Raw genomic sequence first — 13,756 nt, forward strand, 5'->3', positions numbered from 1 at the left:
TTTAGGGAGGCCCCACAACAAGTAATGCAGCTCTCTGAAATGGAGGGACTTTTGCTATTGAGAGCCAAGGCTACGAGACTCATTTTACAATAGAAAAATAAAGCACTCTGGATTTTGTATTTCTGGTCCAACTTTGTATTTTTAAATCACATTGTACATTAGATATTACTTTTTCTGTTCATTAAAGGGATAGGAAGGTAAAAAAATAAAATCTGCGTGGGTGTATTTTATTTTTAAATAGAAGCACTTTTGCAATATTAGAAAAAAATACTTCTAGTAAACATTATTCAGTGGCATATGCACATATGCTGTGAGGGCTCATGCACCAATATTCAAACACTACCCCTTGTCAGAGATCTGGCCGTGGTGTGCATTGTGCCTGTGAAGATTTAATTTGTATCATACAAGCCACTGCTGACTCGGGTGTAGTGTTTAAATACTGGTGCACAAACCCTCCCAGCATATGCACGTATGCCCCTGAAAAACTGTAATAACATTTACTAGAAGCATTTTTGCTAATGGAATTAAATTGCATAAATGCTTCTATCTAAAAGTAAAATGCACCCATGCACATTTAAGTTTTGACCTTTCCCTCCCGTTAAATATTTTTTTCCTGCATTCCTTTAAATAAGGATTTTACAGTGCAATTTAATTGTACATTTTTCTGCACACTTTAAATATGGATTTTAATGTGTATTATTAATATGATCTGTAATATGCAATATATTTATGATTTGAAATTTCAATATAATATTTTATTAAACTCTATGGGGCATATTTATCAATGTGTGAGCGGTCATGATACAAAGTATCTATAAAGTCACAAAGTTCTTGTGAACTGCTGGTGCAATGCCGCCCCCTGCAGATTTGCAGCCGCTAGTAGGGGGTGTCAATCAACCCAATCGTATTCGATCGGGTTGATTTCTGTCCGCGGCCTCAGCGCAGACGGACAGGTTATGGAGCAGAAGTCTTTAAACAGCTGCTTCATACAGAGCTAGATAAATATGCCCCTTTACGGTGTCTCTCCTTCACATACAGAAATTTAGGAATAGCCCTTTGTGAAATACATAGGTCTTTCTATGACTTTGTACAATCGACAGACCTTTTTAGATAGTCTCGGGCTCTCACGTGGAGAAGTTTAAAGATTCAGACCTTTAGGGCCACATTACGAACGTTTGTGCACAAGCGATATTGGGTTTTCCCGTTCATTTGCATGCAGGTTAAATTGCACTGGTATTACAAGTTGAAAGTAAACGTGATCATTGAGCGCAATTCAGGTTAACGCCCATCAGGTTAGCGCGTCCTCAGAGCTGTGGTTAATTGTTTTGTGAAACAAAAAAGTCTCGCAAAACCCATAAAAAATACTTTACAAAGTACCAGTACACTCATAATAACACTAATAAAAATGATATAAAAAAAATATTGCACAAAAAAGTTATAAGGGCTCAAATATATGAGGTCTCAGATTAGAAAAAAAAGGCAGGCAAAGGAGTTTAACATTGAGATACAGACATATAAATGTCTAAAGATGGATAAAGAGCTGCTGGTGCAACGCCACCCCCTGCAGACTCGCGGCCAATCGGCCGCCAGCAGGGAGGTGTCAATCAACCCTATCGTACTCGATCGAGTTGAATTCCGGCGATGTCTGTCCGCCTGCTCAGAGTAGGTGGACAGGGTTATGGAACAGCGGTCTTTGTGACCGCTACTTCATAACTGCTGTTTCTGGCGAGTCTGAAGACTCGCCAGGAACACGGGGCATCAAGCTCCATTCGGAGCTTGATAGATAGGCCCCTATGTGATCGGGTTTGCGCACGAGTAGGGTGTTATGATTTTTTTCTCCACTATTTTTTCTCCATTGACGTCTATAGGGGAATAGGTTAGTGCATGCGCGACATTGAAAGTTTGGCTTTTTGCGCACGTCGGTTTAGCACGATACTGATAACTTTTTACTTTCAACTTGTAATACCAGCGCAACCCGACTCACACAAAAAGTTTACTTTTAGCACAATTAGTGCTCTAACGAAGGCGCTAAATAGTGCTTCACTTGTAATCTGCCCTTAGTAATTTATCATTAATTGCAAGATCAACGTTAACACAATAGCTAGTGCGCTACACTTAGGGATTTATTTTCTCTCCGAGAACATAAATGCTAGCGATATTTAATGCACGCTTTGAGTATCCAGGGATTTTAGTGTTTCGTTTTGAAGTTAGATGATTTGTCTGTTATAGTAAAAAAAAAATCAAGCATACTTTGGTTTATTAAGATTAATGAATACAAATAGCATCTGAGTGCAAAAACATTATAAATCACAGCATGAATTACTAATTGAATTAAATTGACTGTTGGTGATTGCTCAGTAATTGTCAAATTCCGACACAGCTAAAATAAGCAAATGCACAGAGATTTGTTCTGTGACCATTTGAGAATATTACATGGGGATAACTGCTGACATCTGGGGTAGTCTCAGGACACTTAAACTGAAGAGATTTTGAAAGTGTCCTAGATTCACAAAGGTTACAGAAATAGTAAAATGAAGTTGAGAGAGGCCAACATCCAGCCCTAGTGAATTTGCAAGAACACAAATTTAGTTACAATCTGTACAAGTTGCATAAATATTAATGGATCATTGCCATTATATTTAACATATTTTAGTCATCTTGCAATAAACTGATGACTATTTGACAATAATAATTAATCTTGTTACTTTTAGAGACCTCAACAGGGTTGTAAATAACAGTTAACGTATGCACTGACAAAATTAGTTTACATTGAATCATTTGTCATAAAAAATATTTTATTTAATTCAAAATGAGTTATTCATCTGTTAACAGAAATGTCATATCCCCTTACTTCATGAGGAGCATCTTCAGGTAACAGAGGAGCAGTTTTACAGAAGTTTAAACTTAGCCCCTTGAGTGCTAAAGACGGCTCTGAGCCGTCGCAGAGTTTCCCACTCAGGTGCTAACGATGGCTCAGAGCCGTTGGTAGCATTCTCCCACCTTGAGGGAGATCTGGGGGCTCCAACACGCTCCTACCCCGGCAATTGGGCCTGTATAATGACAGGCATCGCCGGGGCTTCACGTTTTGTGTGCTGACGTCATGCGCAATGACATGATGACGTCACCGTGCAACTTTATTTAAAAAAGACAATGGACAATATAGGGAAAGGGGGCATGCTGCTTAGAAGCCTGTATCTCCGGCATATAAGCAGCTACAGACCCCCAAGACCCACTGTTGGAAAGGTAAGTGCATAACCTTTCCAACAATATAACTCAAATGTGCTTAGCACCCAGGTGGGAAAGTGCTTAGCACTCAACGGGTTTTTTAAAGGGATAGAAAGGTCAAAATTGAAATATACATTGGTGCATTTACATTTGAAAAGAGAAACATGTTTGCAATATACTTCCATTAGCAAAAATGTGTCTAGTAAAAGTTATTTCTGTTTTTCATGGCATATGTGCATATGCTGTAACACTGTGAATGTCCTGTGCAGCAACATTCAGGGAGTCAGCAGTGACCCACATTAAATCTTAACTGATACAATAAACACCACCTCCAGCTCTCTGAGCAGGCATGGTGCTTGTTTCCTGATCCTCTACTGACATACAACATATGTGCATATGCCCCTGAACAGTAATAATGTTTACTAGAAGTATTTTTGCTAATGAAATTGTTAGCTCATGTTGTCGCGCTGCAAGTGGAAAAGGGTTTAAATAGTTTCATAAACACATTTCTTTAAGAGCAAACCACTTACTGCTGCCATCGAGTTGATCCGGTCAATGTAATAATCCGGCCAGCTTGTAGCCAGTTTGTTCGGGTCTTCCTGTTCCTGCAACAAAAGAAAAAGTCAAAATGAACAAACAGAATAAGACTCATTAGTTAAATACATAAACAACTAGCACATAGCCAGTATGCTCCTCGTAAATGGGTAAACTTCCTCATAAAATGCTTAATTATAATTAGTTCATTATTTATTTTGCTCACTTTTCATATAATTTAAATCTGCAGAATGTGTTTCTGAGATTATTTAGTGCATCCTGCAGAATTCACAATCCTGACCCTCCAAAATGCAACACAGTGATTGTTTGATTGGTTTAAGAGTTAATTTTCATCTACTTTATCCCTGAATGGCCACATAGAGGCTCAAGGGCAGGGCATTACTCTCCTTTTGTATAACTCAATGATTGCACCTACAACTGTAATGTACCCCTACTGTACTTGTTTGTTCATGTAATGCATCCCTGTATTGTTTTATTCTTTGTATAGCGCTGCGTAATCTGCTAGCGCTTTATAAATAACCGATAGTAATAATAAGAGAGGCAGATAAGATAATCATCAGAGACGTACATTGGTTTTGTAATGAGTGTATATTTTGTTTTGTTATTATTTGTTACATAATTAAAAATAATGACCAATGAATAGCCCTTTAAATGAAGAAACAAATGAACACATTTATATTTGAACCAAATGAATTCTTATATTTGTTCACTATTTTTTTAAATTCTATTAGAATTTTTAAATAACAAATAAAAGTAATTGCAAACTTTAAATTTGATATGAAATATATTGTTCAAAAATTTGAAATGACATAAGTAGTTTTTAATATGTACAACACTGATTAATTGTAATGTTATGCTCATGGGGCTGCAGAATGGTTCCAATCACTTGTTTGCATTTTGCACCAGTTGGTATTAGTATTGCTTGACGTGGTGCTTTGGACTATTTGGTGTCACTTCTCATGCTGCCACTGATGCTGCTGAATCACCCACTTAAAGGGATATGAAACCCAAACATTTTCTTTTCTGAATCAGACAGAGCATATCATTTTTTTTTTTTAAGTTTCCAATTTACTTCTATTATCAAATCTGCTTTGTTCCAACAGAATTATATTTGCTGCCATCTAATGCTCTTGCAAATGGATTACATTCTTGCAAAACTGCTGCCATATAGCACTCTAGACATGTAGACACTCTTAAGCTTACATTATTGCTTTTCAACAAAAGATACCAAGAGAATGAAGAAACTTATAATAGACCTGAATGCATTTTTTTTAAATGCTTGCTCTATCTGAATCATGAAATAAATGTTTTGGGTTACATGTCCCTTTAATTGCTACCTCCTTAGGGAACAGCATGATACTGGTCCAATAGCAAAAGACACCACTTTTGAGAGTTAAACTGAGTTCACATACAATAGTATTCTTTTGTTATGCTAATAGCTAGTTTGGTTTATCACAGCTTTTTATCTTATTCCTTCAGCATTGGCAAATTAGCAGTGTTGTCTTATACCTGGCACTGGGGTTTCCTATTATTACTATTTCCAAATGGCCAAATAAAACCGACACTTTTGCAGTTTGCACCAAAAATGCCATTTCTTGGTCTGGCAGTACCGGTCGGTTTCTTTTCTTTCTCACACGTCACAATATCTACTGTAGGTGAGGCGAACCTGTTACCGCTCTTTTCTGATGCTATCTCCTAACGGAACAACACAAACTTTGATCCAGCGGGAAAAAGGCAGCCTTGCTCAGTGACAAAATGATCTCACATATAATAACAATGTTGTCATACATGCTAAATAGCTCATTGATAATATTTATCTCATGTCTTTTGATCAGTCTGTTTGCAGTGTTGTCTCACTCCTGATACTGGGGTATCCTGTTACCAGCTAGAAATATGCTGGGACTTCACAACACTACATATTTGTAGGAAGCGTACAGCTGATGCTGGTATATTAGTTTAAATTTAGTCACTTTTTTTATAACTTTATTTATAGATAAAAGCACATGAGTGTACAACAATGAAAGATTAGCAATATTTAGTACAGACATTTCATATATCATTCTAAACCAAGCCATTGTCACAATATGTTGCATCACTTCTGATTTGTGACAAAGATTGGGCATATAGTGTAAGCAAATGTCTCCCAGCTTTGTTGACTTCATGGTGTAAACTTGCTATATGACATCACTCAGTGCTTCTATACTTTTTCCAAAATGTAAAACAAAATAAAATTGAAACAATACTAACAAAACTAAAGAGTTCCCTCCAATCAAATGTAATCAGATCACATGAATTAAGAAAATAAACAAGCTGCTTTTTCATCTTGATCATAGAGCGTTTTAATACAATATCAAGCTCAGGCAGAATATGACGATTACTATTGGAATTACAGCTTTATAGCAATTCCAGTATCTTGGGGCTGCTTTTCCATATATTTTCCTCTTGAAATATAAAAACCCTCTTGGTTTGCCTGTCACAAGCACCTTATGACATATCTAGATGTGACTACCCCCTACAGTAAAGTGTCACTAGGATTCTGGCAACGATGTGTCAATTGTGACTATATATCAGGCTACATATGTGTAACACAAATACAATAGAAAACCTTTTTGCTGAACCTTAAAGGGACATTGTAATGCTAAAATGCCATGCTCTAATTCATAGTCATTTTTTACAGTACTCACTTTTACTATGCACTTAGAAGCCAGAAAGGAGTTAAACATTGTTCTGGAACTGCAGACCTTTCAACTCCCAAGCATGGGGGGGGGGGGAGTGTCAACCAACCTGATCGTATAGGATCGGGCTGATGTATGCTGCCTCAGAGGCAGCTGACTAATGCTTCTTACCTGCTGTTTCCAGTGAGCCTGAAGGCTTGCACGGAAACAGGGGCATCAGGGGGTATTCGGCCCATGATAAATCGGCCCCATTGTCTTGTTCCAAACCTAAAATGCATTTGGCTCTTGAGTGGGACTTTACCTATATGTTTAACTAGCTTAACTCAACACTGAATTCCTCATGTAATATTTAATCATGTATATATATATATAAAAAAACTAAATGCTATGTATTCTGTACACTTGCCCTCTATTTTACATAAAAAATGTGTGGGTTTTCCACTACCATCAGAGAGACAGTAGGGCTTCCTGCAGGATCCAGAACTGTGACTCTGCAACATGCTACACATTAATTGCTTTATCAGTGCAGGAGCTTATGTATATCTGCCCCTAACTGGACACAGCTAATGAGATAAGATAAACACAAGGTGTTAATCTTTGTAATGCAAAACAATTCAGTGTGTTACTGGTAACTAGTAAGTGATTGGTGGCTCAGAGACAGACCTGTGCTACTGGTAACTAGTGGGTGATTGGTGGCTCATGGGTAGCAGTGTGCTACTGATAAATAGCTAGTGATTGTTGGCTCCGGGGCAGAAGTATGCTACTGGTATCTAGTGGGTGATTGGTGGCTCAAGGGTAGCAGTGTGTTACTGGTTACTAGCTGGTGATTGGTGACTCAGGGGCAGCAGTGTGCTACTGGTAACTAGTAAGTGATTGGTGGCTTAGAGACAGCTGTGTGCTACTGGTAACTAGTAAGTGATTGGTGGCTCAGAGACAGCTGTGTGCTACTGGTAACTAGCTGGTGATTGGTGGCTATGGGGCAGCAGTGTGCTACTGGTAACTAGCTGGTGATTGGTGGCTCAGGGGCAGCAGTGTGCTACTGCTGGTAACTAGTAAGTGATTGGTGGCTGAGAGGCAGCAGTGTGCTACTGGTAACTAGCTGGTGATTGGTGGCTCAGGGGCAGCAGTGTGCTACTGCTAGTAACTAGTAAGTGATTGGTGGCTCAGAGACAGCTGTGTGCTACTGGTAACTAGTAAGTGATTGGTGGCTCAGAGACAGCTGTGTGCTACTGATAACTAGCTGGTGATTGGTGGCTCAGGGGCAGCAGTGTGCTACTGCTGGTAACTAGTAAGTGATTGGTGGCTCAGAGGCAGCAGTGTGCTACTGGTAACTAGCTGGTGATTGGTGGATCAGGGGCAGCAGTGTGCTACTGATAAATAGCTAGTGATTGTTGGCTCCGGGGCAGCAGTATGCTACTGGTATCTAGTGGGTGATTGGTGGCTCAAGGGTAGCAGTGTGTTACTGGTTACTAGCTGGTGATTGGTGACTCAGGGGCAGCAGTGTGCTACTGGAAACTAGTAAGTGATTGGTGGCTTAGAGACAGCTGTGTGCTACTGGTAACTAGTAAGTGATTGGTGGCTCAGAGACAGCTGTGTGCTACTGGTAACTAGCTGGTGATTGGTGGCTCAGGGGCAGCAGTGTGCTACTGCTGGTAACTAGTAAGTGATTGGTGGCTCAGAGGCAGCAGTGTGCTACTGGTAACTAGCTGGTGATTGGTGGCTCAGGGGCAGCAGTGTGCTACTGGTAACTAGCTGGTGATTGGTGGCTCAGGGGCAGCAGTGTGCTACTGCTGGTAACTAGTAAGTGATTGGTGGCTCAGAGGCAGCAGTGTGCTACTGGTAACTAGCTGGTGATTGGTGGCTCAGGGGCAGCAGTGTGCTACTGGTAACTAGTAAGTGATTGGTGGCTAAGAGACAGCTGTGTGCTACTGGTAACAAGTAAGTGATTGGTGGCTCAGAGACAGCTGTGTGCTACTGATAACTAGCTGGTGATTGGTGGCTCAGGGGCAGCAGTGTGCTACTGCTGGTAACTAGTAAGTGATTGGTGGGTCAGAGGCAGCAGTGTGCTACTGGAAACTAGCTGGTGATTGGTGGATCAGGGGCAGCAGTGTGCTACTGGTAACTAGCTGGTGATTGGTGGCTCAGGGGCAGCAGTGTGCTACTGGTAACTAGTAAGTGATTGGTGGCTCATAGACAGCTGTGTGCTACTGGTAACTAGTGGCTCAGGGGCAGAAGTGTGCTACTGAAAAATAGCTGGCGATTTGTGGCTCAAGGGCAGCAGTATGCTACTGGTAACTAGTGGGTGATTGGTGGCTCAGGGGCAGCAGTGTGCTACTGGTAACTAGTGGGTGATTGGTGGCTCAGGGGTAGCAGTGTGTTACTGATTACTAGCTGGTGATTGGTGGCTCAGGGTCAGCAGTGTGTTACTGGTAACTAGTGGGTGATTGGTGGCTCAGGGGTAGCAGTGTGTTACTGGTAACTAGCTGGTGATTGGTGGCTCAGGTGCAGCAGTGTGCTACTGGTAACTAGTGGGTGATTGGTGGCTAAGAGGAAGCAGTGTGCAACTGGTAACAAGCTGGTGATTGGTGGCTCAGGGGCAGCATTGTGTACTGGTAACTAGTGGGTGATTGGTGGCTAAGAGGAAGCAGTGTGCTACTGGTAACTAGCTGGTGATTGGTGGCTCAGGAGCATCAGTGTGATACTGGTAACTAGCTGGTGATTGGTGACTCAGGGGCAGCAGTGTGCTACTGGTAACTAGTGGGTGATTGGTGGCTCAGGGGTAGCCATGTGTTACTGGTTACTAGCTGGTGATTGGTGGCTCAGGTGCAGCAGTGTGTTACTGGTAACTAGTGGGTGATAAGTGGCTCAGGGGCAGCAGTGTGCTACTGGTAACTAGTGGGTGATTGGTGGCTCAGGAGCAGCAGTGTGCTACTGGTAACTAGTGGGTGATTGGTGGCTCAGGGGCAGAATTGTGCTACTGGTAACTAGTGGGTGATTGGTGGCTAAGAGGAAGCAGTGTGCTACTGGTAACTAGCTGGTGATTGGTGGCTCAGGGGCAACAGTGTGCTACTGGTAACTAGTAAGTGATTAGTGGCTCAGAGACAGCTGTGTGCTACTGGTAACTAGTGGGTGATTGGTGGCTCAGGGGCAGCAGTGTGCTACTGATAAATAGCTGACGATTTGTGGCTCAGGGGCAGCAGTATGCTACTGGTAACTAGTGGGCGATTGGTGGCTCAGGGGCAGCAGTGTGCTACTGGTAACTAGTGGGTGATTGGTGGCTCAGGGGTAGCAGTGTGTTACTGGTTACTAGCTGGTGATTGGTGGCTCAGGGGCTCCAGTGTGTTACTGGTAACTAGTGGGTGATTGGTGGCTCAGGGGTAGCAGTGTGTTACTGGTAACTAGCTGGTGATTGGTGGCTCAGGTGCAGCAGTGTGCTACTGGTAACTAGTGGGTGATTGGTGGCTCAGGGGCAGCATTGTGCTACTTTTAACTTGTGAGTGATTGGTGTCTAAGAGGAGCAGTGTGCTACTGGTAACTAGCTGGTGATTGGTGGCTCAGGGGCAGCAGTGTGCTACTGTTAAGTAGCTGGTGATTGGTGACTCAGGGGCAGCAGTGTGCTACTGGTAACTAGTGGGTGATTGGTGACTCAGGGGTAGCAGTGTGTTACTGGTTACTAGCTGGTGATTGGTGGCTCAGGGGCAGCAGTGTGTTACTGGTAACTAGTGGGTGAAAAGTGGCTCAGGGGCAGCAGTGTGCTACTGGTAACTAGTGGGTGATTGGTGGCTCAGGAGCAGCAGTGTGCTGCTGGTAACTAGTGGGTGATTGGTGGCTCAGGGGTAGCAGTGTGTTACTGGTAACTAGTGGGTGATTGGTGGCTAAGAGAAAGCAGTGTGCTACTGGTAACTAGCTGGTGATTGGTGGCTCAGGGGCAGCAGTGTGCTACTGGTAACTAGCTGGTGATTGGTGGCTATGGGGCAGCAGTGTGCTACTGGTAACTAGCTGGTGATTGGTGGCTCAGGTGCAGCAGTGTGCTACTGGTAACTAGTGGGTGATTGGTGGCTAAGAGGAAGCAGCGTGCTACTGGTAACTAGCTGGTGATTGGTGGCTCAGGGGAAGCATTGTGTACTGGTAACTAGCTGGTGATTGGTGGCTCAGGAGCAGCAGTGTGCTACTGGTAACTAGCTGGTGATTGGTGACTCAGGGGCAGCAGTGTGCTACTGGTAACTAGTGGGTGATTGGTGGCTCAGGGGTAGCCATGTGTTACTGGTTACTAGCTGGTGATTGGTGGCTCAGGTGCAGCAGTGTGTTACTGGTAACTAGTGGGTGATAAGTGGCTCAGGGGCAGCAGTGTGCTACTGGTAACTAGTGAGTGATTGGTGGCTCAGGAGCAGCAGTGTGCTACTGGTAACTAGTGGGTGATTGGTGGCTCAGGGGCAGAATTGTGCTACTGGTAACTAGTGGGTGATTGGTGGCTAAGAGGAAGCAGTGTGCTACTGGTAACTAGCTGGTGATTGGTGGCTCAGGGGCAACAGTGTGCTACTGGTAACTAGTAAGTGATTAGTGGCTCAGAGACAGCTGTGTGCTTCTGGTAACTAGTGGGTGATTGGTGGCTCAGGGGCAGCAGTATGCTACTGATTAATAGCTGGTGATTGTTGGCTCAGGGGCAGCAGTATGCTACTGGTAACTAGTGGGTGATTGGTGGCTCAGGGGCAGCAGTGTGCTACTGGTAACTAGCTGGTGATTGGTGGCTCAGGGGCTCCAGTGTGTTACTGGTAACTAGTGGGTGATTGGTGGCTCAGGGGTAGCAGTGTGTTACTGGTAACTAGCTGGTGATTGGTGGCTCAGGTGCAGCAGTGTGCTACTGGTAACTAGTGGGTGATTGGTGGCTCAGGGGCAGCATTGTGCTACTTTTAACTAGTGAGTGATTGGTGGCTAAGAGGAAGCAGTGTGCTACTGGTAACTAGCTGGTGATTGGTGGCTCAGGGGCAGCAGTGTGCTACTGTTAGGTAGCTGGTGATTGGTGACTCAGGGGCAGCAGTGTGCTACTGGTAACTAGTGGGTGATTGGTGACTCAGGGGTAGCAGTGTGTTACTGGTTACTAGCTGGTGATTGGTGGCTCAGGGGCAGCAGTGTGTTACTGGTAACTAGTGGGTGATAAGTGGATCAGGGGCAGCAGTGTGCTACTGGTAACTAGTTGTTCATTGGTGGCTCAGGAGCAGCAGTGTGCTGCTGGTAACTAGTGGGTGATTGGTGGCTCAGGGGTAGCAGTGTGTTACTGGTAACTAGTGGGTGATTGGTGGCTAAGAGAAAGCAGTGTGCTACTGGTAACTAGCTGGTGATTGTTGGCTCAGGGGCAGCAGTGTGCTACTGGTAACTAGCTGGTGATTGGTGGCTCAGGGGCAGAAGTGTGCTACTGGTAACTAGCTGGTGATTGGTGGCTCAGGTGCAGCAGTGTGCTACTGGTAACTAGTGGGTGATTGGTGGCTAAGAGGAAGCAGTGTGCTACTGGTAACTAGCTGGTGATTGGTGGCTCAGGGGCAGCATTGTGTACTGGTAACTAGCTGGTGATTGGTGGCTCAGGAGCAGCAGTGTGCTACTGGTAACTAGCTGGTGATTGGTGACTCAGGGTCAGCAGTGTGCTACTGGTAACTAGTGGGTGATTGGTGGCTCAGGGGTAGCCATGTGTTACTGGTTACTAGCTGGTGATTGGTGGCTCAGGTGCAGCAGTGTGTTACTGGTAACTAGTGGGTGATAAGTGGCTCAGGGGCAGCAGTGTGCTACTGGTAACTAGCTGGTGATTGGTGACTCAGGGGCAGCAGTGTGCTACTGGTAACTAGTGGGTGATTGGTGGCTCAGGGGTAGCCATGTGTTACTGGTTACTAGCTGGTGATTGGTGGCTCAGGTGCAGCAGTGTGTTACTGGTAACTAGTGGGTGATAAGTGGCTCAGGGGCAGCAGTGTGCTACTGGTAACTATTGGGTGATTGGTGGCTCAGGAGCAGCAGTGTGCTACTGGTAACTAGTGGGTGATTGGTGGCTCAGGGGCAGAATTGTGCTACTGGTAACTAGTGGGTGATTGGTGGCTAAGAGGAAGCAGTGTGCTACTGGTAACTAGCTGGTGATTGGTGGCTCAGGGGCAACAGTGTGCTACTGGTAACTAGTAAGTGATAAGTGGCTCAGAGACAGCTGTGTGCTACTGGTAACTAGTGGGTGATTGTTGGCTCAGGGGCAGCAGTGTGCTACTGATTGATAGTTGGTGATTGTTGGCTCAGGGGCAGCAGTATGCTACTGGTAACTAGTGGGTGATTGGTGGCTCAGGGGCAGCAGTGTGCTACTGGTAACTAGTGGGTGATTGGTGGCTCAGGGGTAGCAGTGTGTTACTGGTTACTAGCTGGTGATTGGTGGCTCAGGGGCAGCAGTGTGCTACTGGTAACTAGCTGGTGATTGGTGACTCAGGGGCAGCAGTGTGCTACTGGTAACTAGCTGGTGATTGGTGGCTCAGGGGCAGCAGTGTGCTACTGATAACTAGTAAGTGATTTATTGGCTCAGAGACAGCAGTGTGCTACTGGTAACTAGCTGGTGATTGGTGGCTCAGGGGCAGCAGTGTGCTACTGGTAACTAGTAAGTGATTGGTGGCTCAGAGACAGATGTGTGCTACTGGTAACTAGTGGGTGATTGGTGGCTCAGAGACAGATGTGTGCTACTGGTAACTAGTGGGTGATTGATGGTTCAGGGGCAGCAGTATGCTACTGGTTTCTAGTGGGCGATTGGTGGCTCAGGGGCAGCAGTGTGCTACTGGTAACTAGTGGGTGATTGGTGGCTCAGGGGTAGCAGTGTGTTACTGGTTACTAGCTGGTGATTGGTGGCTCAGGGGCTCCAGTGTGTTACTGGTAACTAGTGGGTGATTGGTGGCTCAGGGGTAGCAGTGTGTTACTGGTAACTAGCTGGTGATTGGTGGCTCAGGTGCAGCAGTGTGCTACTGGTAACTAGTGGGTGATTGGTGGCTCAGGGGCAGCATTGTGCTACTTTTAACTAGTGAGTGATTAGTGGCTAAGAGGAAGCAGTGTGCTACTGGTAACTAGCTGGTGATTGGTGGCTCAGGGGCAGCAGTGTGCTACTGGTAAGTAGCTGGTGATTGGTGACTCAGGGGCAGCAGTGTACTACTGATAACTAGTGGGTGATTGGTGGCTCAGGGGTAGCAGTGTGTTACTGGTTACTAGCTGGTGATTGGTGGCTCAGGGGCAGCAGTGTGTTACTTGTAACTAGTGGGTGATAAGTGGCTCAGGGGCAGCAGTGTGCTACT

General features: G+C 44.5%; 1 protein-coding gene across 3 annotated transcripts in view; it reads right to left on the reverse strand.

Moving 5' to 3' along the window:
- Positions 1-13,756, reverse strand: part of DAAM2 (dishevelled associated activator of morphogenesis 2) — a 776,135-nt gene that overhangs the window by 415,963 nt on the left and 346,416 nt on the right. For all 3 annotated transcript variants that reach the window (XM_053712672.1, XM_053712673.1, XM_053712671.1), the window contains exon 4: positions 3,756-3,830. In XM_053712672.1, coding sequence (XP_053568647.1) covers positions 3,756-3,830 — 75 coding nt within the window. The remainder of the gene's footprint in view (positions 1-3,755; positions 3,831-13,756) is intronic.

The sequence above is a fragment of the Bombina bombina genome, chromosome 4 (genome assembly GCF_027579735.1).
Source record: "Bombina bombina isolate aBomBom1 chromosome 4, aBomBom1.pri, whole genome shotgun sequence".
NCBI classification, from domain to species: domain Eukaryota; kingdom Metazoa; phylum Chordata; class Amphibia; order Anura; family Bombinatoridae; genus Bombina; species Bombina bombina.